Source organism: Strigops habroptila, chromosome 6, assembly GCF_004027225.2.
Source record: "Strigops habroptila isolate Jane chromosome 6, bStrHab1.2.pri, whole genome shotgun sequence".
NCBI classification, from domain to species: Eukaryota; Metazoa; Chordata; class Aves; order Psittaciformes; family Psittacidae; genus Strigops; species Strigops habroptila.
Genome location: NC_044282.2, coordinates 38,717,716 through 38,745,370, shown reverse-complemented (window position 1 = coordinate 38,745,370; position 27,655 = coordinate 38,717,716). Strand labels below are relative to the sequence as shown.

Sequence of the window (27,655 nt, the reverse complement as noted above, 5' to 3'; positions counted from 1 at the left end):
TTTACATATTCAACTGTCTTGCTATCCTCTCAGTAGTAGAGCTTGATTTAAGTGATTATAATGTACAACGTACGTACAGCTTATATTTAACTGAGTTGAATATAAAGTCACATAAATCAACATGAAGGTCCTACATGTCAAGATCTTACTAGCCTCTGACACCATTTGACTCCTCCTTCCTGAAACAGTAAGTTTTAAAATTTACAGTTAGGGAGAAGTATTCATTCCTCAGTCAAGCCTGCAAAGTACTTTTAGCTGCTACAGTAGACCTTTTGTTAAATGAAATATTGGTGACCCTACAGTACAGGAGTTTAAATGTCTACTGACAAAACAGAGGTGCAGTATGACCTCTGGTCACAGTACACTCTGAGTTAAGTTCAGAGGAAAGCTGAATCCAAACCTGTCATCCCCATCAAACCAGAACCTGAGGATTTCTCCTGGCATTTCCCAGAACACATGTATCACCCACTGTTAGGGCTAATGCCAGAAAGACAGACCCAGAGAGCTCTCAGGCATGTAAGTAGCAGCAAGAAGTCATTGAACAAACTGGTTTTGTGTGTCAATCGTAAGACTTTATTTCAGATATTAAGTAATTTAAGACATTCTGTATTGTCCAGTGTACACCCCCCAATGCAGTGAGCTATTTTGTTTGCTGGTATGCTTGTGTAGATTTAATTTGGAAGTATTTGCAGAAGGCTAAAACCAGTCCTATAGTTACAGAAAGAGAGATCAAAAACCTGTTCACCATTTTCATTATTTTCACCATTAATTTTGTCAGCAAACAGAACGACTATGAAACAAGAGTTTCTGTGGGTTAAGGTTGTTGCTCATTGGAAAATTTTCATCACGCTTGGCAGATCTTTTTCTTGTAGTGGTGGTTTCCTCTGGCTGCCAGGCTGCAGGAATTTCTTTATTGTGGGGATATTGCTTATTCTTGCTTTAAAACTCTATAAAACAAAAACAGCACTATGCTTAAGAACAATGGTAACTGTCAGATATTAAGATGTTGTCCATGCCATAAAAGTAACATTATGGGTTGATCCTGCAGAAGAATCTATATGCTTCATCCTATTATTCATTTGTGGCTATGGTGGCAGAAGGCAGCAATAACCACCAGTATTTGAGGCTGGGTAAAAGTACTTAGGATATTTGATTTTGTCTGTCACTTCTTCCCTCACCCACCCACTTTCTTGTATTTCTCAGCCAGTTTAAATCAGTGGTCCTGCCTTCATTCATTGTCTGTTAAGACTGTCCATTCAGTTACCTGCAAGAGAGGAAACTTGGCAAGGATATCAGGCTTGCACTCTTCTGCCATTAAAAGGATTTCAAGTAACTGCACATCTGCCCTGCTAAGCTGATTGCCCACAAGAAAGTCCTGTCCATGGTCTTTCAAAACCTAAAAACAGAGAACCAGAAGCAGATGTGATTTTTTTTTTTTCCCTTTGTGTGACTTACTATATCTTCAAAGCAAGGTCATACACTGCACGGAGTTATCCTTGAAAGAAGGAAATGTTAATTTGAGTCTGTAGTTCAAATGAACAACCTGACCACACTGTCATCCTATGCATAATTTATCAGTCCTTGCTCTTCTACATTTCTTTCTGGCAGGTCCGTTGTACCCCTCTTGCCTTCACTTCTGTAGCTCCTGTAGTAAGGGCTGCTGTGTTGAAGGCTTTATGGGATATAACCATGTAACCATCACTGCGAATGCCTGTACAAGATTTACAAGAGGCTTAAGTTCAGCCCAGGGCGTAGAGTACCTTGGACTCTTTCAAATTATGAGCAGATGCCTTCTCACCTGTTTCCTCTTTAATTTGAGGAATTTGAGAACTCTCTCTGTGTAACCTGTGCCTCATGGTCTTGACACCCAGCTAATCCATCCTCCCTTTTGTTACAGAAGGAGTTGTAATGCTTTTACATAGCATGAATGGTAGAGAGGGTCCTGCAATTCAGGAGGAAACTTTATATAAAAGCTGATGCTATGGTGTCTTTTGTTTGAAACAACACAGAGACTGAAACATGGACATTGGGGGAGCTTGGTGTGCCCTGGGTTTTTGCAGCTCTGCATCTCTCTCCCACATTTGTAGCGCCTGCTGTCCCCTCTGTAGCATCCTATATCCATCCTCGAAACCATAGCATTTATATTTAAGTGGTAACTTTTCTTCTCTGTTTTCCTCAGTAAAAAATTTTTTGTGTAGGTCCAGGATAGAGTTTCAGGAAAACAATATTAATTAAGCTACTACATCTTTCCACATACCTTCTCATAGACTGGGAAGTACCTGTTTGTGGCCTTGTCCACAAGATTAGCAAAATATTCTTGCTTTTTATCCGCTGGTTGGGAAACATGCATCATCAGTAACTCATTCAGATCTGCTATTCCTTCCACATACATATCGATTCTGAAAGGAACAGATCCATTTGGTCAAGTCAAGCACAGTAGGTTGAAATAGCACAACAGCTACAGCCATAACCCCACTGAGATGTTGAGAACTCTTTGCCTCTTCTATCCAATATGCCTAGCTTGGAGCAGTTCTCCTCGGAGTGCAGTAGCTTCAGGACGGGGAGAGCATGGGTGAAAGAAAAATGCAAAGTGCCTACAAAAAACTAGAAGACTGTCCCCCTTCAATTTTTCACTAGGGATGATACTTCTCTGTATTAAGGTTGTATTAAGGATGGTGTCATCCAAATGTGTTAAAAATCCAGACATGGTGGTAAGTTAAACAGTGTTTACCAGTGCTAATTAACTTGAAGCATAACTTGAATAATTCAGGTCAAACCATGTGGCCTAGGAGCCCTGTCCTTTAATAATCAGTTAGTACTTCTAACTCTAATTCCTGGTTATTAGACAAGGGTTTTTTTTTTCCATTGAAGACATTTCCCTGAATTTGATGTGGTGAAAATACCTGCTGCTGGCAACTGTGGGAGAAAATGAAAAACTGCATCATAAGACGGTCTGCCCTCTGCATTCCTGATTGCTTTTTTCTGTTAGCTCTATTGGCCATTGATCTTCATGAACTCCCTTGCACTGTGCTGCCTAGCTAATCTAGCCTTTTATTACTGTTGTAATACAACTGTACATGCAGTCACAGTTAAAGTATGCTACATGAAAAGCTGCTGTATCACCCTGAGTCTAACTATGAGCTGGGATATTCTTGTGTTAACACAGAGAAGTAGTATGAACTGCAGCCTAACAGAAAAATGTGGTACTGTTACAGTACAGGGCTCTCTCCTTCAGGTCCTTCCCGTAGAGGTTGTACTTTGCTGCTATGTAGTTGCCAATGGCTCTTGTCTGCACCATCTTCATTCCATCGATCTCCACCAAGGGCACTTGCTGAAATAGCAGGGATCCATCTAGGGAAAGGGGACAAGACAAGGAGACATTCAGCATTCGAATGAGAACCATTAGTGTGTGTTTGGCAAAGGAGTCACATGTATTAATTTTTATTTAGAATCATAGAATCATTTAGGTTGGATAAGACCCTTAAGATCATCAAGTCCAACTGTTAACTCAGTACTGCCACGTCCACCACTAAACCACATCTCTAACCAACATGTCTACATGTCCTTTAAATACCTCAGGGGATGGACACTCAACCACTTCCCTGGGCAGCCTGTCCCAATGCTTGACAACCCATTCCATGGCAGTCGTCCTCATTCTCACAACAAGGTATGGTAAACGCTTACCATGAAACCAAGAACCATTTCTTAGTGACATGTTAATAACTTAATATTATAGTAATCAGCTTCTTGAAGTTTCTTCAAATCAGGGGAAGCACCCAAATGCAGAACTTTTAGCAGTCATACACTAAAAAAGACCAGACCAGTGCTGCATGGCCCTAAGATGATTTTCATGGAGGTTATACAGCTGAGGACTGAAAGATTTGACCTAGCTAGCCAGTTTTTGGCATGCAGTATTCTGGAAATCTGGACTACTTAAGGGCTTGTCAACATATCATGTGAATGTAAGTACATATAATACCTTTGTGACTACTATATTGACTTATTTACTATAGCATACATCTTTACAGGCATGAAGCAGGGAATATTGGGTGGCTTTCATGAGATCCCTGCAAGAACCAAATATCACTTGGTGTGGGACTCTAGCCATGTAAATCCCTTACTAGTCTGAAGCCTTAGTCTAGCAAGGAAGAAATCAAAACACCTCCAGTAACTGATCAGAGAAGCAAGTCAGAGTATTTGCTTTGTGGAATAATATTTCTTGACTGAACACTGGCATGGGTTGCCCAGAGAGGCTGTGGAGTCTTCTTCCTTGGAGACACCCAACTGGGCACTGTCCTGGGCAACTCTGGCCCTAGGTGGCCTTACTTGAAGAGGTGAGGTGAAGCAGGTGATCTTGAGAGGTCCCTTCTGACCTCAACTCAGCCCTTCTGTGATTCGGTGAAGTCTGAAGCAACTGGGCAGATAATATCATCTGCAGGGTGCATCTGTGATACTCATGTACGATCCAGTCTTGATTTTTTAAGATACAGAAGACTTCTTTGGTGTTCTATTATCTGTATATAGTATTACCTAATTATTAAAAAGTGAAGGAAACTTACCCTTCCGTAACTTTGTCAGATCATCCTTTGTTTCCAGAAAACATTCTTCAAACTGCAGGAAATACAGAAAAAATGTTCTGTTATCGCTGCATATTTTAGCTTCTGCTTTGCCTGAGACAAAAAGCTGTGTTTTGGGGATTTTTTTTTTATTTTTAAATAAATCAGATTTGGAAGCGATATCTTTAAAAATTTATTTTGGCTTGGTCACATCCTCTCCTCTTCCCTCTCAGATGCTATTCATATTTTTGTGCAGGTAAGATTTTGACTAAAGCTGAGGTGACTGAAAGGCACAAAACCCAGTCTACTGAGCAAAAAGTGGCTGTTCCACTTCTGATGTCTGTGCTGGGAGAAAGGAGGGTAGGTAAATTTACACTGAAGCAGCACAACTGTGGGATAGTTCCTTTACCACAAGCTGGCAAACGGAGAGGCAAAGAGGAGAGATTGAGTGCCCCATGTAGCTTTCTGGCATATTGCCCATTACTGTGACAAAACCTCACAGCTCTTAAAACACACAGATCCTCACGCTTCTACAATTATTCCGCAGAATAATTTTTTTACTATTTTGGACACTGGGATTTAACTGAAGGTGTTCAGAATGGAAAGTGCTCAATCCATGTGATCAAAAGATAAGAAGCTGGGTTCTCCTGCTGTGGTTTTGGTTTTTTGCTTTTACTAGCTACAGGGGAGAGGCGTTTATGGTGCTACCAGTATGCCTGGCACATGATGCTTGGAACTGAAATGGAAACTTGCGCCCCTGCTTAGGGTAAGCTAGTTGTTGTTGGCTTGGTCAGCAAAGCACTAAATGCAGAGCTTGAAACTGCTGGTCAGTCACGTTTCTTATAAGGAACAGTGAAAATACATATTTGTCACATGCTGTTATTATAAAAAACAGAGGACAAACCTCAACCCCAGCTGCTGCTAGTAGCCACCGTATTGATTCCATTCGGCCTCGTCCATTGAAGTAGTGCAGCTTGGGCTTCCCAGACATGCTTCCACGTGCCTGATTTCCTACTGTCTGGAATAAAGAAGTAAGTTCTGCAAAACAAAGATCTAGAATGCTGGTTTTGAGTCTCTAACAAGTTCTCAAGCATTGTTCAAAGTTGTCTTGTTTGAAACCAATGATTTATCGTCCAAGACTCTCATCACATTAGTAGCGGAGGTAAAAGACTATATTGAGGGCATTGTATCATTTTGTCTTAGAATATCTTTTACATGTGAAGGTTAGTTAAGCAAAACTCTGTACTGAGAGCAATTGGCCCATGTCAGAGAACAAGCAAATCAAAGCCCATTTTCATACCAAACTGTTCTGCTCTGACCAAAAAAACAGGGCATGTCAGATACAGTGCTCTGTTTTTTTGGCATTATCTCTGGATAGAGATTACTGTTTAATCAGATATACAACATAAACTCAGCTATTACTGTGCTTTCTCCAGCAGCCAGTATGCTCTGTTAGAAAGTAACAGGAAGGAATTTTACCCCCCATTGTAAGCATTCAATTTCATTTACAACATTCCCCACTCCTCCCATTTCTTTAGGCAAGCATCTGAAGACAGAGAATTTAATTTTGTCTATGGTAATATTAGATTTGTCTTTTCCACAGGTAGAGCCAACATGCAATACCTGCTTGGTCAGTTCCAACTCTGCTGGAATTTAAAGCAACAACAGTTTCTAGACAGGCTGTCGTGCCCCCCTGGTCAGAATCAGTGCGTGCATATCAGCAGCATACATGTAGACAGTGCCTAATTTGTACTAGTTTCACAGTTATTAACATCATGTCAACAATAAAGCTGAAGCATTAACAGCAGCAAAAAGAAAATAACTAAAACCCCACCATATTCCCCTTTAAATAATATATTTTCTCTAAAATAGGAAGAAGGTGAGAGGAAGCACTCCACACTTGAGATCTACGTTTCTTTGTCTTAAATCTGTGCACCTAGAAAGCAGTTGATTAGTAATTTTACATAACCATGCACATAACCATATTAGTAAAGTACAGCAGGTAATCCATAAAACCCATTCACTGACTTAGCTTCAATTACACTAATTGCTTACACGTGTGCAAGAAAGCTTACCTTCTACACAGTATAACCCACTCTCAACTCTCAGCAGCTTTGCCTTGAGATTATATAGTTCTGTAGCCCCTCCTACAAAGGGAATTGCAAACAGTTCTTTTTAGGACACTCCTTTTTCTTAAACAAATAAAAACAATTAGGTCTGCTTAGTCGCTTCTCATCTATAGAAAATAAATTCCTGACTCATGCTGACAATGTACAAATGTGAAATTCACGAGAGTCATGGTTATTTGGAACTTCTGTGCCAGCAGAAAACTGTTGCTTCCTATTTTCATTGTTTGGCAATCTGCTACTTAAAAATAATTAGAACAGCTGAAAAGCTCCCATGATTTAAAAAAAATACTGTGGTAGCAATAAAAAATTGATTTTAATATTTTATGGTTTGGGTTTTTTTACTTTTGATAGATTGCTATTTTACGTAAGTCACATCAACCAATTCAGCTTGAATCCTTCATGAGGTTCCTTCCCTTCCTTAGTGAAGGGGGATTCAGGATATTCCTTCAGGATATTTTCTGCTGTTTTTCATTCCTGGACACAGAAGTGTTTTTTCCTGTTGCTGTCAAAAATGTTTCCATGAATTTGACTTGGTGAAAATGCACACCAGGGACAACTGTAGGAGGCAGTGAATGAAAAGCAGCATCAGAAGACAAACTGTCCTCTGCACTCCTGACTGATTTCTTCAGATAACTGTTTCAACCTTTGATCTTCATGAACTCCCTTGTACCATGCTGCTTATCTAATCTGGTTTGTTAATACTGTTGTAGGCATCACTTGCAAGCAAGGTCAACATGCTGTGTAAAAATCTGCTGAATCACCCTGAATGTAACTGTAAGCAGGGATATTCTTCTGGTATTACGCAGGGAACTTGTATGAATTGTAGTCTATCAAACAAAAATATTAGCTGTTACAATACAGGGGGTCTCTCCTTCAGGTCCTTCCTGTAGATGTGCTTTGCTGCTCTGAAGCTAAAAATGATCCTCATCCCACCAGTCTCCACCACCAATGCCTGTTAGACCAATGTATTCCATGCTTGACAATAAAATAACTTAATTATTTAGAGCTAGAACCACAGGACGAGGGATCAAAATGGTCCCCAAATGGGACACCCTATACATGAGGGGAGTCAGGCTCCACAGAAGGGGACTCTTCACTCACTGATGGCACATCCTAAAGCCTCCACCTTCTGTTTTGGGCTCTTACCTATCATGGTTTAAGCACAGCCGGTAACTCGGAACCACGCAGCCACTTGCTCACTCCTTCCCTCTTCCTCCCCCTGCTCCTGGAGGGATGCGGAGGAGAATCAAAAGAATGTAACTCCCGAGGGTTGAAATAAGAACAGTCCAGTAACTAAGATGTAATACAAAACCACTACGGCTACCACCAGTAATAATAATGATAAGGGAAATAACAAGGGGAGAGGATACAATTGCTCACCACCCGCTGACCGATGCCTAACCTGACCCAAGCAGCAATCTGGGCCTTCTGGGTAACTCCTCCAGTTTATATACTGGGCATGACGTGCCATGATATGGAATACCCCTTTGGCCAGTTTGGGTCAGGTGTCCTGTCTCTGCTTCCTCCCGGCTTCCCCTCCTCCCTGGCAAAGCATGAGAATGAGAAAGTCCTTGGTCAGAGTAAACATTACTTAGCAACAACTAAAAACATCTGTGTGTTATCAGCGTTGTTCCCAGGCTGAAAGTCAAAACCTCAGCACTGCACCAGCTACTAAGGAGAAAAAATAACTGCTACTGCTGAACCCAGGACGTTTATTTTCTTATTTCCCTCTGTCTCCTTCTTACACTTAGCCTGTGAAAGCCTGCGGTGGGGCTCAGTCACCTACACGGAGGCATCCACACCACTGTGCATGTTCCAGGGTGTTTGCTGGCCTCCGGCTGCTGCTCTGCAGCATGTCCCTTGGCACATCAACCAGCCCTGCAGAGGTATCACAGAGAGCGCCAGGCGTCTATGCTAAGCATAGCAAAGCCTACTCCTGGTTTCCCTATAGAGACATGAGCTGCCCAGATTTTGTTTTCTGTTAATATTCAACCGGAAATAATTTGTTCACATTTTACAACAAAGCACAACTCTGCATAAGTAAGTTTTATTTGCTTGCTTGAGAAGTAACTGCTCTCCCTTCTAGGCTTCTGGGAGCGCTGACTTTTGCTGTTAGCACAGGGTTTTTTCAAGAGTAAAAGATCAAACTACACTGCTGGAAATGGTATTTCCAGCATTGTTGGGCAGACATGACTTATGACCCAGAATCTAGATAATGTCGGAGATTAAAGCTTTTCTTGCATAGACACGTGCACCAAGGCGTGTCTGGTACTATTGCACAAATCTCCTTAGTCATCTAAGCAGATACAAAGAAAATTGCAGAAAGAAAAGGATTTGACATCCACTGTGTCAGAGGACTGCAAGGTAAGAAAACATGAGTTCAAGCATGAAAGTTAATCACAGTGTAGAGGGCTTGGGAAAACTCATTTCACCTAACTTTGTAGACACCTATGTCTAGTCTAGTTGTCTAGTTTCCTTTAAATAGTTCTAAGCTCAGGTCTAAATTCAGGAGAAATCCTTCACCGTGCACTTGAACTACAGTTGATATCAAAACTACTCGAAAGGATGCTATCTAAACTGAGGCAGTTAAAAGTTTAGATGAAAGCATCTGGTCTCCTAAGAACATCTAGGTTCAGATTGACCATCCGGGAGTTAAAACTATGGGAAGTGCCAAAGCTGCCCTAATAACTTAGGAATGAATATTCACCCCAGCTGCTGCTGTTGCCTACCACCTTGTTTCCATTTAGCCTCTTCCTTTAAAACAATAAAGTACAATTTTTGGGTTTGGGGTTTTTTTTCCAGACATGATACTGATTTCTTGACAAAGCACTAGAAAATGTTCTGTGTCATCAGGCTTTGTGAACTGTCCTCTTTATAGAAAACATATCAAAGTTATTTTAATTGAGGTTGGAACTGTGTTCAAAATTATGAGCCAGTATTTAAAAGGTACTTACAAGGGAGCTAGGTGCACACACAAATTGTGTTGCCTTACTGTATTAGCAGGGGGAATAAGGACTGTAGAGAAGGAAGCCTCATCTGTGGCTAATGAGACCTGTTGGGATATACCTCATCCTGCCTTGAATAAATAAAAGTGCAGCTTCAGTGTTCCATATTATTTAAAACACAAGTCCCATTTGTTGTTTTTCCAAACTGGCACTGCCTGTATTCATCACACTTAAAAAGTGCAGCACACGTATTACGTCCCATGAAACATTTCTCTACACTGAATTACACCCTCCAAACCCGGCAGAGCAAGTGCTCAATGTAATCATCTTATAGACCTAAGAATACGTTTACAAAAGATAGCCTTGCAAAGGGAATAGAGAAATTGAAAGAAAGCTTCCTTTTCTCCAGTGACCCTCATGCTTACTTAACAGTTGGTTTCAGGTACGTGAAACGCATTAGGTGTTTTCCCAAACATTTTGAAGAGCAAACAGGTCACCTAGAAGCTGGCAGGTGTTCTCAGTGCCACTGAGCGTGAACAGGGTTTTTTTAACAGGATGTATTTTTGCCAGCAGTTCCTTACATGATGGTTTGAATAACAAATGCGAGACCTTGCCTAAGCAAAGCCGGAACAATCCTGTGATGTTCAGTGGAAACTAGTGACCATCTTTCTTTGGCTAACATCAGCAGCTTCTGCCGTGTCGATATGAGGCAGACAAACAGAAGGTTGTGAATGGGGTATTATCTGCTCACCGTTGCTTTTAGAACTAACTCTCCACATAACAGCACATTAAGCTTCCAGATTTCCTTCTAGTTCTCTCTAGTCAGCCCCCTTCCTCGCTCTCTCTCCTGCTTAGTTTGCAATCTTAGTTTGTAATCCTAGTTTGTGTCTCCTTGGCAAATTTCAAATTGTCTCATTCACCTGTGATTATTCCCTATTTTCCCCTCCACGCTTCCAGCTCCTGGACCATTCTTCTTCCTGGATGCAATTCTCTCCGTATGAAGACAGTCAGTATACAAGAATAGAAAGTAGCATGCCATTCACAGGCAGGCAATATGAGGACTTCCAGAGCATTTCACACCTAAAAAACCTTTTCTTTTGCATATTTCCTCTTTTTTTCTCAGCTTTCCATCATCCACCATAGAAAGGATCCTAACATTTATATAAATGTAAGGATTTCTTGGATCACTTCTAGTAATGATTTCAGACTCCTCCTCTCTGAAACCAGGGTTAAGGGATTAACTTCGTCTGCAAGTATCCCTCCAAGCCCACTCAAGTAATAACACAATACAAACCAGCATGACTCCACTCTAAGGTCACTCATGGCCTAATGTAAAGGTGCATTGACCATTTCAACATCTGACCTGCAGGTCCTCACTATCCTAGAGTGAAAGATACCAGTCACTTAACTCACTTAGTGGGGTTAAGTGGCTGGCATCACTTAACTTCATCCAGCAGTTGTGGATGGAGTTAAGTCTATCCTCCAGCAGTTGTTGGCAATTTAAGAGTGGAAAACCAGTGGAAGATACAACTTCTGTTGTGAAACCCAAGGTGGACATGGAAAGGAAGACTTACACACCAGGTACCAGAAGTCTGTATTTGTCTGCCTTCTCCCAACAGTGACCTCCAGCCCTTTTGCTCCATGGAGCCTGGAATGTGCCATATGGCTTGTTAAACTGCTTGTGCTCTCTGCCCCTACAGTTTAAGCCAATGTATGTCCTATACCAGTAGGAAATGCAATTTTTTCAAACAGATTTTTGTACCTCTTAGACAGTTAAGCTGCAAATGGGGTATGCTAGCATTTTTCCGGCACCCTTATTTTCAGATTTACTCTCGTTTAGCTTGCCTAAAAGTTTAACACCAAGGGACACACCTTTTTTTTCTTAATCCTGGTTACAAAAGTAATCAAATTTTACAGGAAAGCCCTACCTTCTACACACCTTAAATAACTCACATAAGAATATTTTCTACTTCAATTCCACTTATGCTTAAAGCATAAAGGTGCACTTGAAAGCACAGTTTGCTAGCACTCACTATTGGACTTATGTGTATAAGCACACACCTGCCCTCACATGAACAAAGAAGAGTTTCAGTGCTTGCAAGATCATAGCCAAAAAGCTACACAATTGTATTGAACATAATAGTAAAATAAGTTCCATCTGACAAGAAGCAGAGCATATTCAGTTAAAAACCCCACAATCTAGTTGCATTCTAACAAGCGAACAAATGTCCTTTTGTAGTCTGCTGTGTGGGAGAGCCATGGAAGCATGCTGGAGAGTGAGCAGTCTGAAAAGGAAGTTCATTCTTCTGTTTTGTCCCTACTAGGTTAATTTTTTAATGTTTTTTCCCCAATTTCTTTTTTTTTTCTACATTTTTGTCATGGCAATATTAAGCGTCAGATTTGGTTACTGACATCTGCTGGAAGAAAGCTTCCTTCTAAGCAAATACTGCTGTGCCACATCAGGCCCTGTCACAAGGCAGTTATTGTCTGCTGTAAATATATAAGCCCTCATATTTTCATTAAAAAAAAAAAAAAATCAGAGGAAGCTAAACCTTTGTTGTTCTGTCCTACAGCTGTAGAAATAAACCACCTCTGCTTTACCTGAGCCTGCAAAACAGATTGTGCATTTCTTCCATGATGCTTCATTCTCAAGAAATAATATATTTGTAACCTGCAAGTGAAATGCTGGTAAGATCATGCACATGGTTTGAAATAATTGATTTATGAAGTAATCAGTTTTGCAGAGAGATATTAAAAATCCAATTAATCCACAGGCCTTAATTTAAAGATAGTAACACCGACTATATTTTGACCTATTACAGATGTGTGAACAAGTGATGTACCAACCCTTTCACAGTAATTCCACTTTCACATTCAAAGCCCATGCTGCTGCTCAGCACGGAGAGGTATGAGCCATATAGATTGCATGGAGACATACATTGCTGTAGTAGCAGCTACTAAGGAGATGGCATCTCTGCCCAGACAGGTATGCAGTGGCTTTCTTCTTGGGACAGCAGAGAAGTGCCTAGTGATACAAGGTGTCAGGACTGCACCACAGTAACACGTGGAGTTCGCCTGTAAAACATGGGGAGTTAAGGTGCTTTGCCTGTAAAATCCAGAAATCTGCTGCAACTTCTTCCAGCAACTGCTGGAGGCCTACTGCTTTCACTTAGCAGGGAACCAGGAGGAGACAAAGCGCCAGCATGGTGGGTGACACAAGGAGGCTGGTAACACAAAGCTGAGCACCTGAGTGGCCTGGGAAAGGAATCATGGCTCAGAGCACCTGCCGAGGGTGAGGCAGGCCAGCACAAATCCCACATGGTGGCACACCAGCTAAGTGAGGAGCATTCTCCAGAGATCTTTCCAAGACCTTCCGTGACTCCCAGAGGGTTAAGTAGCCACCACCAAATAGGACCAACAGTCTTGCAGTGCAAGGTGCTGATGCCAGCCACAACAGCTGCCACTGGAGAGATCAGTAGAGAAAATTAGGCAACTTTTTCAGGCAGAAATTTAGGCAACAGACTCTCCAGAAACATGTGCTGCTGATCAGGGGCTCATATCAGGAATGTCACCAAGAGACTACCAAGCCTCATACAGTCCAGTGACTATGATCTGCTGCTGTTGTTTCCCATAGGCACCAGTGACACTCCTCAGACTGCCCTGGCTGTATCAAGCATTACACAGCCCTGGGACTGGTGGTAAGGGACTCTGGAGCACAGGTAGTTTTCTCATCAGTCCTCCCTGTAAAAGGGAAGGGGTTTGAAAGGACCACTCAAATCTGGTAAATCAATAAATAGCTATAGGACTGGTGCCACAGCCAGAGGTTCAGCTACTTAGGCCGTGGCACTCACTTTGAGAAGCCTGGGCTCATGGGGACTGATGAGCTCTATCTGTCAGAGAAGGGGAAGAACATCTTCAGTCACAGGCTTGCCAAGCTGGTGAAGAGGACTTTAAACTAAAGTTGCCAGGGGAGAGGAACCTCAATCCATGACACTCTTAACAGTTTGATGTCAGTGCCAGCAAGAGATGCCCAGAGCCTGGAGAGGGATTGCAGATCAGGAGGAAAGCAGCACAAAGGAATTCCAGTCACTACAGATGGTAAGTCAGCTTTTTTTTTTAACCATTGGTTTTAATTACAATGATACCAATTTACTGAGTTTCCTCCTCCCTTTGGTTCCTCCCCGCCCTCCCCCCCCCCCCCCAGTATTCTGTGTCTCACTGAAAGTACTATGAATGAAGTATTCATTTACTAAAAATCTTCAACACGGTTTCTACATAATGTTCATCTGGTGGGGGTTTCCTTGGGCTGCCAGGCTGCAAGAACTTCTTAATTGTCGGCATATTGCTCATTCTTATTTTAAAAGCCTAAAAAACCAAAAACAAACAAAAAACCAAAAATAAAAACAAAAAAACCCACCAAAAAAAAAAAAAAAAAAAAAACAAAAACAAAACAAAAACAAAAAAACCAAACAAACACAAAAACCAAAAAAGCAGAGAGAGAAAAATTCCAGTTACTCCAGTAGTAGAGTGCTCCTTGCACAGAAAAGTGCTTCCCCCTGCTGCCAAAAGGGACCCTAACATTCATTCAGATCTGCTATATACAGAGTCTCCTGTCCACAGAAGCACCCAACTGCTCAAAACCCATGTTCTTACCCATGAAGGCAGTACTGGAGCAGACAGTGTCTTCACCTCTGCTGCCTGGAAGAAGCTAAAGGCAAAAATCCAGGAGTACCAGGGTGATAGTTTTGAAGATACAAATACACTAGCTCAGCTCACAACCTTTTTCTTTTCATTGCTGGTGCTGATGGTGCAAACTACCATCAGGGAAAACCACAATATATGTTAAATGAATTCAATTTTTACTGGAGGGGGCAGCGAAGGAATCCCTCCATAATTCAATGCATGGCTTCAACAGAACTGTGCCCATGCCCAGAGGCTAAGATACCTGGTATCTTGCTAGAAGATGGGAGCTAGAGGCAAGAATTACCTGATTCTGCAAAACTGTGTAAGGGACAAAATCTGACACACATTAGCGCCTACTTTGTGGCTGAAGTGCCTCATTCTGTCACACTAAATTTAGGCTGTCGAAAAAGTAATTGGGGAAAGAAAAATCAGTTCCAAGTAGAAAAGCTGATTGTGATAGTCTCATGATGAACTGTTTCTTTTGTTAGTGGGAATAAAGCCAAAGTCTTTGAGTGTATCCTTCAAATTAACAGTTTGTAAGCACAAAGAAGCATGACCTCAAGCCTTGCATCCTCAACCCAAATTTGCATTGCCTACGCTGCTTTATTACCATGATTACAGGCACATGGGAGGACTACTGAACACTATCTGCTTTTTTTCCAGTCGCAGACTACTTGGGTCCACTGTAGCTCAAACTCTTAATGACTCCTGCAGGTCATGCCCCAGGCTTGCCCATGCACTGTGCTATATAGCATTCTGCATGCCTGGAGGCTTCTGATTTCTGGTCAAGTCTCACAGCAGAGGTGCCTCATTTCTGCGTGGCTTCAGACCTTGTACATAGCACAAAGGCAGAAAGTTCATCCTCAATTGTATTGATGATTGAAAAACAAACAAAAACCCTGGGGCTTAATGCTAAGGCTTGAATTTTTAGTCATACTGTAGAAGGCAGAAGTGAAGTGAGGTTACTGGGATCTCAAAATCCCTCTTGTACTTAATGTCAAGCAAACATATGATAGTGACAGTTCCTCAAAGAGCCCACACTCCTCTGATTTACAAAGCATAGAAAGGTGATAATTTCAGGATTGCCCTCTATCTCCTGAATACACACATGCTCAATAACAAAATTACCTGCAACTGAGGAAACCCTGACAGCACAGCAGGTACTTTCTCCTCCACTGCTAAAATGGCTTCAATTAGCTGAACATCTGCCCAGCTGAATTTGTTGCCCACCAGAAAGTCTTGGCCATGTTGTTTCAAAACCTGTGGAATACAAGAGAATGTGCGCTGCAGATGAGCATGGGACATATGATGCCTGGCAGCTAAGCCTCCCAGCACAGCGGTACTGTTGAACAGCTATTACATCTCAATTTTCAGGGTGGAGATTTCAGCTGGAAGTGGTAAGCCTAAATCACTTCATTATTGTTGGGAAAAATCTGAACTCTTATAGTACAGAGTACTACAAATTTTGGTTAATTGATAACGATAAATCATGATAGGCATTAGGGAACAGGAACTGGGGAATAGGGAACAGAGACAAAAATCACATGCTTAAATAGACTAGTAATGGTCATAGAATTAGAAATAGGGGTAATGGAGGAAGAGTAACTTGGAGAACTCATAAAATTGCTAGTTAGATATTTAATTTAAAGTTATGTCCAATGCTGATACCAGGAAGCAAACTTAGAAGTGCAGGATTACAATAGCTAACCAAAGAAAATCCCTGCCTTTGGGAATAAGTTACTGTAGTAATGAGAACTTCCAAGATGTTCAGGCTTTAGTATTGTTTTTTCATCAAAAGTAAATGGATGCTACAAAAGTGATAAATATTGCCAGATGCCCGAGACGCATGGGGTTGGTTTGTTGTTTTCAAAAGTGGGATGTGTAAAAATCTATGACTGTTGTTTTACTGAAGTACTCCTAACCTCTCTACCTGATTTACTTGCAAGGGATTTTTGCATTCTTCTAATGAAAATCTTCCAACTGAAATTAGAGCATATCTCTCTGCTAGACTTAAAAAAATATAAGTGTGGAACTATCCCTTCAAGGAAAAAAGAAGTCATATGTGCTTGCTTTTACTTTACTGAAAATTTTGCTCTGTAGCTGACAACATATTGCTTTGTAGATGTTCAAGTACCATAGCCCTGACAACAAAAGCCAACAAATAGAGAAAACGTGCTGCTGTATTTCCCCTTCTTTGAGAGAGCCATGAAAGCCAAGGATTTGGAACTGATCTGCATTACAAATGTATTCTTAGTTTGGGAAACTTTTATACTTATAAATACAAGTTGTACAGGCAGATCCTCACTCTCACTTACCTTTTCAAAGACTGGGAAGTACCTGTTAGTTGCCCTCTCCTTAATTGAGTCAAGATTTTTCTCCTTTGCCTCAGGTGGAGAGAAAGGAAACATCAAAATCATTTGCATCAGATCTATTATTCCTTCCACATACATGTCAATCCTATTGGTGAAGGGAAGACAGTAGAAAAGAGCACAGAAGTTATTTCATCTGTATTCCAATTAAGACAAATTCTATATCACCACCATAGTGCCAATTTTCATAGCCAAAGCTAAACATGAGCTAAAGCTAAATATTTTTTTTTAAAAAAAGAACTAAAATCCTGCTTCTGTCCAGGAGCATTTCAGAAGCAGTGGTTAAAATCTAAGCAAAGGCTGGAGTCCTTGCTTTTTAATGTGCTAGCCTTTCTCAGGCCTTTCTACTGGATTTGCAGGATTGAATTGGTTATAGATAATGCAGTTATCAAATAACAGATTGCTCATTAAGTGAAAGGAGGTGTTACTGTACAGGGCTCTCTCCTTTAAGTCTTTCCCATAGAGATTGTATTTCCCTGCTACGTAGCTGAGGATAGCTCTGGTCTGCACGATCTTCATCCCATCGATCTCAACCAGGGGCACTTGCTGGAACATCAGGCTTCCATCTAGGGTGGAGAGTTGAAGTAAAGCTTGTTAGTTCCTCCTAGACTTCAAACCTTACAGGAGAGTGACAGACTGAGCACATTTCTTTTGCAGTGTAGGAGATCGTTGATGTCTTGCCCTAACTGTAAAACTCCATGCAGTAAACTAACATTGTGGGAAAGATCAAGTATTGTCTAGCCTGTACCACGCTTTTGTAGCTAGGTAACCCTAGAGCAGCTGGGCCCCTTGCTTTACAGCATTGCCAGAGCTTCACTGGCTGATGGGAGCTGGCATCGCCTGTTCCTTGGCACTTCAGGACCCTGCCTCATGCCTGAGCCAGCACTTTGAACCCAAGGGATTGGAGGAGAATAAAGATCTGTGTTAAAATCAAACTTAAAAAAAAACCCTACACAATTATTTTGAATGCAGATCAGTTCCCTGTCAGCGACATATACACATGAACAGGAAGAATGAATGGGGTAGTACGACAGCAAGACTGAGCTACTGCGATAAAGGAAGAGCTCAGTCTGCTTAAAGTTACAGAGTGAGAGGCAAGGACTGTGACAGCAGTTGCTGTTTAAGTGCAGTCACTCCAGGGACAAAAGTTTAAGAGTCCCCTTAGATTTTTGTTACAGGCCTATCCTCAGTGTCATTCCACAACAATTTAAGCCTATTTAGATACATCTTTTAGTCCCATTTTCTCCTGGTGCTATTAGGAGCATTTAGCCAAGCCTTCAGTGAGGCAGCTCTGAGAGGTAAGCTGACACTCAGCATAGCAAAGTCAGCCTTTTCTAGACCAGTTTTCTGCTGGACTAATTCACTGATTTTGGAGATACTCGCCCCACCATTTACATAGTAAGAGCATCCAGAGAACAAGCCCACCCTATTAAAAATCACAGCAAAACTCCAAATCCAGCTGGGCAGCTGCCACCTTGTGTTGCTCAAAGTTAATGATTTATCTTAATTGCTCAATTTTAATCCATTCAGCACATCCTTCTTTCAGGTACAAGGGTTCATTTTAACAGGTACAGGTTTGCTTTTTTTTCCACCACAGAGTTATTGAAACACTTTGCTAGTCTAGAATTAATAAACATTATTAACTCATTCCATATTATGAGTTTGCAGTTTAAATTCGAAGAATAGTTCTGTCTGCAGCCTGTGTTTGTTTCTTGTAAGCATTCAAAGAAAGATTGTGTGTCTTTCCAGAACACACCTCTGCAACATAAGGAAAAATATTGCTTGGTATCCATCTAGTAGAAACACAGCAGAATGGGAAAACTGGCAGCTCCGCAAGGATATTTTTCAGTGGAAATATAAAAAGTAAAAAACAAAATCTGACTTTCTGGCCCTTGACAGAAAATGATGCAGCAAAAGTGAACAAACTGAATGCATGGTTTGTTTCTTATCTGCAGAAAAGAGGGGTTTCTCTCATGGTCAGTAGCGGACTGCTTCTCCTCACTTTGCAGTGAGAACCAATTCACATAACCCCTGCATAGAATATATATGTAGGATTAAAAGCAGTTCGACAGTTGTTTTGCAAACTGGATTGTGCTGTTGGAAAGTGGTCTGTGGAGCATACGTGAAAAGACAATCATCTAGAATCATTTGTCACCAACCAGCAGAGCTTGTTGATATCCAAGTAACAACTTGGGCAACCTGGGGCTGCACAGACTGAGCCAAACTAGTTAGCTCAGACCAGCAGGTACAAGTCTGACCAGGCTGATGCCATTTAACTCTCTCTGCCTCCAAAACAGCTGTCTGTCTGCAAGCTGCCTGTTGAGGACAGCCCTTGGCCCAGGCTTCATCCTGGACACTGCTGGGGCATTGCTTAAAAGATATCAGCTGGCATAGGCCAAAGTCACATGCGGACCATTCTAACAGTGTGGTGTTGTCTAAACAGAGGATAACCCTGACAAAAAGCATGGTGGTAGGGACAGAAAAAAGAGTAGAGGGAGAAATAGTGTGGGGTTGTGTTCTGCCCTGCCTTGCATGATCAGCAGCATTCCAGAGGTCCCTTTATCAGGACAGCTAATTTGTCTGTCTTCAGCCTGTTGTATTAACCCTCACCTTTTTCTCTGTGTTCTCACTCTCTTAAACTCTCTATACAACATAGAAGTCCTTGATCTTCCTTATAAAACTTCCCTATCCTTTTCATCACCATCTAATTCTTCCCTCTGGACATCGATAAGCTTGGATACTGTATCCAGGATTATACCATTCTGGGTTAATTAGGCCTGTGAAGCAAACTCAGATTTGGGCTTGCAATACCTGAGCTGTCATACTTAGAGCTGTAACTGGTGTCTTTATACTCCACTGCCGTCCCATGTTGCCAAATTCCCAGGCAGCTGGACCTGCAAATTTAATTCTGATCTTCTTGATACCACTTTTGTTTATTTTTTGTTCATTTTAGTTTTCCTGTCAGAATTTCTTTAAACACAGCTTTCTTTGCTGAGCAAGCAGCCCAGTCCTCTTCCAAGTGTCCTAGTATGTCTCGGCAAGCTCAGCCTGCTGTGAGCTTTCTCTTACATGTCTTGGGTAGCAGGTAAACTGCAGGCCAGGTACACTCTCTAGTGCTCCTCACAATCCTAATTCCATCCCCACCCTGGCAGCAAGGTCTTCTCCTTCCAGGGTGGCTGCAAAAGGGTTGTTTCACTGCTGGATTTCATCTGGCCAAATATCAAAGGCAATAGCTGGGGATATACTCTGGTTTTGGGAACCTGTCTCACTCCCACGGTTGACCTGAAGCCTTTGTGACCTGCTGATTTGGTCATGTCAGACTTTCCACAGGTCTCCCCACTGGCTTCCTGCTTTTTAACCAGTGGAAGCTTCATGGCTCAGGCTTACCTTGCTTAGAACTGCCATTAGTGTTTTCACACAGAACCTATAATAAAGAAAAACTGGCTTTCCTGAGGATTTTGGTGCCATGCTGACCTTTCTTTCAGAGGCTTATCTCACTGAAGCTCAGAACCAACATACAGGTACATCTATGCTAGTCAACTCAACAACAGCTAAGGCCAGCTGGCACAGGCTGGCTGCATTCGTTTTATTCAGCTCTCTCTGCCTATAAAGCATGGTGGTCACATCTAAATGATATCTTGAAAATGGCCCTTGGCCTGGGACAACTCCCAAATGATGCCTAGGATTTGCTTCAGGGACCGCTATTTGTCTTGGACCAAAAATGTACCAGGATCCATGCTAACAGTTCAAGAGCATAGATAATTAAGTTGCATTAAACAGGAATGTTTGCTACCCCTGTTTAATGTACTACAAAAAACAGTCACAGAAGATACAGCTTTTAGATGATAGGCGTTGTTTGGCACTGAAAAGAACAGGTTACTCAAAACTAGTATTTCAGTATTCTCAGTGTGCACCTAGAAGTTTGCACTGATTTAAACAAACTAATTTTAAACCACAAATTTAGCTAAACTGTAGCAGGTTTTTTGAGGGACTAAGCCTCAGGCACTGGGATTCTTACCTTTGATTATCTTCTCATACTGCTCTTTTGTTTCCAGAAAAATTTCTTCGAACTGGAAAGGGGGAGAGAGAATAGTGTTACATTGCTGTATCTGAACGTTTTTCTTCTGTAAGTGCGCATATAAACATGCACAGAATGACAGAACCAAGCAGAAAATACTGGGTTGGATCTTCAACTATGCTGTTTGGCCACAGATGTCCTGAGGATCCCCAGCGCATCCTCACAGCTGGGGAGGAGCAGAAGGGCCTGGCCACTTCTGCCTCAGTGCACTGATGCAGAAATAACCTAAGGGTAGAAACAGAGTACAGACATCTACAGGAGGAAGACAGGTTGCAGCCAGTGCCAAGGGAAGCACAAGGTAAATAACTATTTCTAACCCCATCCTAGGGTACATAAGTCAACAGAATGCTTCTCATTCGAACATTGCAAGTGAAAACTAAATAAGGGCCTTTAAAAAAATCCCCATTTTGACCCCTTATGATCAATTACTTCATGGGACTGATAGTAGTAGTAGCTTTAATGAACTCTGAGATCCACCGAGTTTGCATCTCAAATATTAACCACCAAACAAGCTAGTTAAAAACATGCAGTGCTATGGGCCAAATGCATTTAGCCACCCTCTTGCAGCCATTTACCCTCCATGTGCACGTTAAATTGTTCCTTACTGAGGCCAGTTGAAAACACCAGTCTGGAACACTGTAGAGTGTCAACTAACCTCCACGCCTGCTGCTGCCAACAGCCATCGTATGGACTCCATTCGCCCCCTTCCATTAAGGTAGGTAAGCCTGGGCTTCCCAGACATGCTTCTGAGCTCCTGGTTCCCTGAAAACAATTAAGCAGAAAACAGCATCTCTGAAAACTGGTGTAAGTACCATTATTTTGAGGGGAGAATAGAGCCTTTTATTCTCACTATGCCTGTTGAAGTTTAAACTTAATCTGGTTTAAAACCTAAAATGAGAGAGGGACTAGTGACACCACACAGCCTATCCTAGGAAAGGAAAGATGTGCAGATATATAAAGCCTTCCCCAGTGCTACTAAGGAGATTTGTTAAGACTATAAGCAAAACCAGGCATGTTTAAACAAGTGGTAGGAGTCCCAAGCCATAGGGGGAACCGTGTTGCATTTTAAGATGATTATACAAAACTACTGAAAATCCTACCACATTCTCAGGGAAGTTACCCTCATTCCCATTATCTTCATTGAAAAAGAGGAAAAGAAAAGGAAAACAGGTTTTACTGGTAGCTGAATGCTGGAGCTCATTTTGCAGCTTCAACTGCCATCCACTTCTTTCCTTAAATAGGGGCAAATGAATTGTTAATCTTCTCTTTGTTCCATGAAACAGGCTGAGCTTTCTTAGGACTAGCATTCCCCCCTCACAAAGATGTTACTATCATACACTAATGAGTGGGATAAAACAAAAGCTTAAAAATGGGTATCCTAATTGTGTCCTAATGACTCAGAAAGAATAGAGTGCTTGATTTAAAAAGATAATTTGACAAACTACCACATTTTTCTCAGAGCCAAAATCCTTCTTCAAGTCACAGTGCTTAAGTGTACTTAAAGAACATTTTGAACGTATTTTGCCAAAACCTCATTTTAAAGAACAACCAGATTGAGAGTTCTCCCTTGAGCAATTCTGGTAAGAAGCAGGTCATGCTACTACAATAAATAGGGATATTTTGGGTAATTTAGACGATACAATCCAAATACACATAAAGGAAAAAATTATCACCTCCACTTTTAAAGTGCAAATACCTGATGGTAATTAGAATGTTTTGCCTCCAAAAAAGTGGTTTTACTAGTTTCTGCACATTGTGTGACTATCACTATATGGCAGTGCAGCTTATCTACTGCATAGTAGTTCACAGCAGCTAAGCGCCTCTTTCATTACCATACTTCTCAGACACATTGCATCTATATCACCTCAACACACATTGCCCCAGCTTGTAATGTGCAGAAAGTGATGGTAAACGGACTTTTCCTATAACTACAAAAAACAAAGGCTGCAATACCAAGAACATGAAACTGAATCCTCTTGGAAAATTTATCTACTGCTTGCAGAACAAAAGCACAGAGAGACAAAAGCCTTAGGTATCATTTTAGCATTTTACATGAAAAAGAAGTGCTATATAGCATTAAATTATGTGATAAGAACAATGACAAATGGAGAATAAAACCCTGTCATCATCAGCTTTTTTTTTCTTTTTTAATTACTAATAACTCTGTCAGCTGTATGTGGGGTTTAATTGTCCTAAAATTCTGGCACAGACAAAAAACCCTTGGGTTTTGGTAAAGTCTCGTCAATCTTTAGATTCATTGAATGTCTCTCCACTGACTCTACAGGGACGTGACACATGCAGCTTGCATACTGATTGCTACATTTCCATGCCTGGGTCTGCGTTTTGCCCTGAGGGCTCAGTTTAGTTACCCATTCCATGTGACAAGTCTTGAGATTCCATAAAGGTGGGCAGATACAACTGCCTTAAATCAATATACCTATTCATCCAGATTCTCAATGCCTTCTTGCATTTATCTGGGGAAAAGTACAGCCAACACAGACAAGGCTTCCTCAGGACTTTACTCAGTCCTCCACTATTTTCTAAAGTTTTCATAAAAGATTTGCACAATGTTACATTAAAAAAAAAAAAAAAAAATAAATCTGGTTTTGATACAATATGGTGATGATTTATTAGTAGCTAAGGGTTCTTGTATAGCTGCTACCCTTTCCTTACTGTTTGCCTTTAATGAAAAAGGCCATCAGATCTCTCCACATAAGTAATAATTTTTATAAGTGTAGAATATCTGAGTTACATTCTTCTATATATGGGTTACATATTCTCCAGCAGGAGAAGCAGCATTTATCAGAAAACCATATTAAAACCATTAAAAATCTTACAAGACCAGTTACTAAAACCAAACATGAGCCTTTTTAGGAGCCATAGGGTTCTGCCACCCCTGGATAGCTGCCTTTGAGGAAATGGAAAAACCCCTAATAGTGATTACTGCTTGAGATGCTGGAGAACCCATTCACTGGGCAACAGACAAGGTCAAGACTTTCAAGCTTTTGAAGTAAGCTGCACCTGCCCTGGGTCTGCCAGACTATGGTCAACTATTTATCTTGTTTGTGCAAGAAGGGCAAGGAATAGCCTCTGGGAAGGTAACTAACATGCTGAACTGTGCTACTCTGCTTCTAGTTCCTTCACCCAGGGAAGGAACTCCACATCACAACTGTGTAGTAACCACCTGTGAAGCCAAAAAGACTCGAGAATATTTAACAGACATGACATTTCTAAATCCCAACCTGGAACTACTTTTTGGCAGGTCCTCATATTATGTGAGCAGCAAGTGGGTTACGGGTTATTCAATAATTAGTGTGAATGAAGCAGCGGAAGCTTCACCACTCAGTCCAAAGCGGAGTGTACAAGCAGACGAATTAATTGCATTAGCAAAAGAAGTCTATCAGCTGGCCAAATAAAAGGCTAAATATTTATGCTGATTCTCAATATGCATTTGGAATATGCTATGCTACTAGTCATGGAAGCAGCAAGGCTTTGTAACTTCTAGCGGAAGTAAGATATTAAATCCTCCACAAATTACTGAACTGCTAAAAGCTATACAATTGCCAGAGAAACTTGCTATCATTCATCAGCCAGCCCAAAACAGCAGAAGGACAAAAGAAGAGATAAGAAATAGTCAAACAGATACTGCTACTAAAGCCACAGCATGACAGCTGTACCAAACACCAGGCTTACAAGCAGCCCAAATGGTCTGACCAGGTATTGCTTGCTCTTTAAAAGATATATTTAACTGTTCCTCCTGAAGAAATTGACTCTTGCAAAATGAGCAAGTGACCAAAGACTGCCAGGGAACATAGAGAGCAGATATGGAAAACCTTTCTATTTTACCTAAGCAACATCTAAGCACTGCACTAGCTGAACTAGCCCAGACACTGCTGAAAAACTGATTCACACCAGGAATTTATGCTGCAGCCAAGTAAGCAACCATATCTTGCACACACTACCTTTAGCATTAATTAATATTTAGCAAAGACCTCAGCAGAAAGTTTGTCTATATGTTTTTACTGCTTCTCTCTAAACTCCATATTCCCATCCTATTTGCTAGTGAGCTTTAATAACATGCCTGTCCTGAACCTCTCTGAGGATGCTTCTCAGCAATGTAAGAACTGTACAGGAGGGACGGCCTTTCAGAAACAGCACTGTCTGCACTCAGTGTGAAGCTCCCTTTAGTCCTGGTGCTGGGGGCAGAATCCAGGGTACCAAAGGGGACAGCTCTCCTGCTCACCCCCAGAAGAAACTGCCCCAATGCTCAAGGCTTGCTCTGTGTTTTCCCTCCCACCTTCACCTCCCACCCTTAGTCCCACCAGGGGTATCACAGCTGCCTTAGCTCTGAACTGCACCACCAGATTCATTCCCTGGTTAAAAACATCTTTCTCTTGCTTTCTGTCTCCTGCAGCTGGTGAGTAACTATTGAGCCATGCTTAATGTCCCTGGCACATGAACAAACAAGAGCAGAGAATTTACACTACCCCAGCAGATGCCCAAATAAATGTGTAAGTAGCTTCATTATATATAGTCACTCAAACTTATTGTAAGATAATGCTTACCTCCAAACCTTACCTCAGTCTCCACTTAGCTCAGGCTGATTCCAGGGGTGTTTAAGCTTTCAGAGCTCAGAGGAGTTCCCAGCCAGACCCAATTAGCGATAACATCTCCCACTGCTGTTAAAGTGGCACCACCCAGTTTAAAGATGTAGGTCTGAAAATTTCCACCCAAGGCAGAGACTGTGTTCTTCGGTTTGATGATGTGGCTACATAGCCTCAGTTTCTACCATAGTCATCTATTCAAACTGCTGTCTTGGAATTACTGGGGCGTTTTACCCACACACAAAAGTGAGACACTTTAAAACACAGAAAATTCTAGATTTTTATGGATCATATTTAGGGCAATAGCAACCATTTAAAGACTTAGCTAGTTAAGTTTCCAGGCTTATTTCACTATTTCACAGTAGCCCAGGTTTTTATTTTTCAGTGCTGTACGGCACAGAAAAGATACCCGAAGTATGGGATAACAGTGCTCAATTACTTTGAAATACAATTTGCCAGTATCAAACTTAGTGATAACTTGGTATAAAAATAGATGAGCAGGTTATATCACAACTCATCCCATGCCTTAAGGTAATAGCATTAATTTTGGAAATTGAGTGCATGTTGCTAATACTCATTTAGAAATGAAATAAGCTATGATTTTCCTATGCTGTTTCCATTAAATGTTTTGCTATCTACATTTCAGGTGAAAATACCAAAATTGAAAATGGATGTGAACAGACACAAGGATGGCATAGCAGATGGAAAATGGGATTTGGGTGCCAGAACCCAGGTTCTCACCTCTAGCACAAACCCATGTATAATATTGGACATCACTTTACACTCCTGCAGCCCATGACAGTACAGCTAATCTAAAGATCTATTCACAGAACCCACACTGTTATCAAAATTGTATTTTAATTTGTCTTTAAAGCCATGGATGTACTAAAACAGCACCACAGGATGGGAATCTCAGCACAAAAATCTCTGGGTAACTATCTTGAAGAAATCCCTCCAAAGCTGCTACTTTCTTTTTTCTTCACAGTCAGAGTTTTGTTATGGTTTCTCTGCCTGGCAATTGTGACAGCCTCTTCTAGAGGATACATTTCTACTAGAGGTTTCTTGCAAATTTGTAATTTATGTGCATCGAAGGTGGATAGTGCCAGCAAAAAACAACTGTTTGGTGCTTCTTTACACTTTGCCCAATTCTAACTCTTGCTCAGGTTCATCATTTAGTGAATAAAGCACAGCATTAAATGTATGTTTCTGTATTGTTTCCTTGTCATTTGAGGCTTGGCAATGAGGGGTCGTGCAAAGTGTTCTGATGCTTTTTGGACTTGCTGAACATGGCCACACCCAACTCTGACTGTTGTTCCCCTTCCATACATTCCCGTTTAACAGAAAGACTTCCCCTCTTGATCTCTTTTTATTTTGCTTCCAGCACAGCCTTTCATAATGTAATTATAAAGCTCCTTTGACATCTAAAGGTATTGTGTCAATGAGATTACTGTTCGCTATAACTTGAATAGCTGCTCTGTAAACCTCTTGAGTAGAAAAGAAAATAAGTTTATTTTATAAACAATTTGTTAAGCTACACCCATAAGTATTCAGGCAGCTGGCATGGATCCCAGGTACCACTTATCTGGTTTTGGATTGGGCATAAGCAGATTTTAAATAGTGCGTATACCAAGCCCTGGCATGTCAGGTTCCCACAGGTTCCCACAGGTTCATTGTGCTGTTGATCAGGCAAAGCAAAACTCTTGTTGAAACATACCTGCCCCCAATCCTCACAAACAACTAAGGAGCTGGCTTGTGGGACCATGCTTGATTCCAGCTTCCAGCAGTGTGCTCTCAGAGGTGGGGACAGGGTATATAACTAAATGGCACTAGATAATTATACAGGGGGGGTTAGGAGGATTCCTCCCATGCTGCTTATCGAGCTCCTAAACTGAAGCACACCACCTCTGTGATTAAAAAGTAGTTGGAAATAATACGAATAGTTGGAAAGAGTCATGCATCGCTCAAGGATACATGTGCTGCAAACCTTCAGCGACTGCTCTGTTTCTGTCTGGGAAGCTATAATGACTGCCTGAGGACAAGGTTAACCACACCTGTATTCACCCTCACAAATATTTCTGTAAGCTGTTTGGTGCTTTTCCTGGCCACTGGCACAGAAAAGCCTGAGAACAGTAATCCTAATTCTGTTTTACACCCATTGCACTGCCGGCACAGAGAGCTTAAATGGAGAACCGATTTACAGAATGTTTTTGTTTGGATTGTTTAGTCTTTATTGATCTAAGTATCTCAAAATGGTCAAAAGGCTGATTTATACAGGCAGAAGATAGCCAAGA

General features: G+C 41.3%; 2 protein-coding genes and 1 long non-coding RNA gene across 7 annotated transcripts; all 3 read right to left on the bottom strand.

The window, feature by feature from the left end:
• Nucleotides 1–550: 550 nt before the first annotated feature.
• Nucleotides 551–6,917, bottom strand: LOC115610144 (glutathione S-transferase-like). Of its 2 annotated transcripts, none has more exons than XM_030491248.1 (7): nt 6,180–6,917; nt 5,461–5,574; nt 4,560–4,611; nt 3,219–3,351; nt 2,258–2,399; nt 1,265–1,396; nt 551–947 (listed from the first exon to the last, which is right to left on the bottom strand). In XM_030491248.1, the coding sequence occupies exons 2-7, from the start codon at nt 5,545–5,547 to the stop codon at nt 828–830; spliced, it is 666 nt and encodes a 221-aa protein (XP_030347108.1). In that variant the 5' UTR covers nt 5,548–5,574; nt 6,180–6,917; the 3' UTR covers nt 551–827. The 2 variants fall into 2 exon arrangements, with proteins under 2 accessions (XP_030347108.1, XP_030347107.1); XM_030491247.1 differs by having other exon boundaries at nt 6,632–6,916.
• A 618-nt stretch (nt 6,918–7,535) lies between these two features.
• LOC115610148 lies at nt 7,536–9,004 on the bottom strand. Its single transcript, XR_003992124.1, has 2 exons — nt 8,396–9,004; nt 7,536–7,826 (listed from the first exon to the last, which is right to left on the bottom strand). It is a non-coding gene; the product is annotated as an uncharacterized LOC115610148 (long non-coding RNA).
• Nucleotides 9,005–13,720: 4,716 nt separating this feature from the next.
• On the bottom strand, nt 13,721–25,405 carry LOC115610143 (glutathione S-transferase-like). Of its 4 annotated transcripts, none has more exons than XM_030491243.1 (7): nt 25,326–25,405; nt 21,416–21,522; nt 20,701–20,752; nt 17,116–17,248; nt 16,629–16,770; nt 15,442–15,573; nt 13,721–13,995 (listed from the first exon to the last, which is right to left on the bottom strand). In XM_030491243.1, exons 2-7 carry the CDS (start codon nt 21,500–21,502, stop codon nt 13,873–13,875), a joined length of 669 nt encoding a protein of 222 aa, XP_030347103.1. In that variant the 5' UTR covers nt 21,503–21,522; nt 25,326–25,405; the 3' UTR covers nt 13,721–13,872. The 4 variants fall into 4 exon arrangements, with proteins under 4 accessions (XP_030347103.1, XP_030347105.1, XP_030347106.1 ...); XM_030491245.1 differs by having other exon boundaries at nt 25,339–25,357; XM_030491246.1 differs by lacking the exon at nt 25,326–25,405 and adding an exon at nt 24,454–24,470.
• Nucleotides 25,406–27,655: the final 2,250 nt, after the last annotated feature.

What these genes read in the sequence shown, in the direction of transcription:
- LOC115610144 (XM_030491248.1), bottom strand. Translation starts at nt 5,547, where the DNA reads ATGTCTGGGAAGCCCAAGCTGCACTACTTCAATGGACGAGGCCGAATG. An exon ending in ACTTCCCAGTCTATGAGAAG is followed by an intron (nt 1,397 to 2,257) that starts GTATGTGGAAAG and finishes CTCTGTTTTTAG; the next exon opens with GTTTTGAAAGACCATGGACA. An exon ending in CCAAGTTTCCTCTCTTGCAG is followed by an intron (nt 948 to 1,264) that starts GTAACTGAATGG and finishes TTTGTTTTATAG; the next exon opens with AGTTTTAAAGCAAGAATAAG.
- LOC115610143 (XM_030491243.1), bottom strand. Translation starts at nt 21,502, where the DNA reads ATGTCTGGGAAGCCCAGGCTTACCTACCTTAATGGAAGGGGGCGAATG. An exon ending in TGGCAGCAGCAGGCGTGGAG is followed by an intron (nt 20,753 to 21,415) that starts GTTAGTTGACAC and finishes CCCCCTTTCCAG; the next exon opens with TTCGAAGAAATTTTTCTGGA. An exon ending in ACTTCCCAGTCTTTGAAAAG is followed by an intron (nt 15,574 to 16,628) that starts GTAAGTGAGAGT and finishes TGTATTCCACAG; the next exon opens with GTTTTGAAACAACATGGCCA.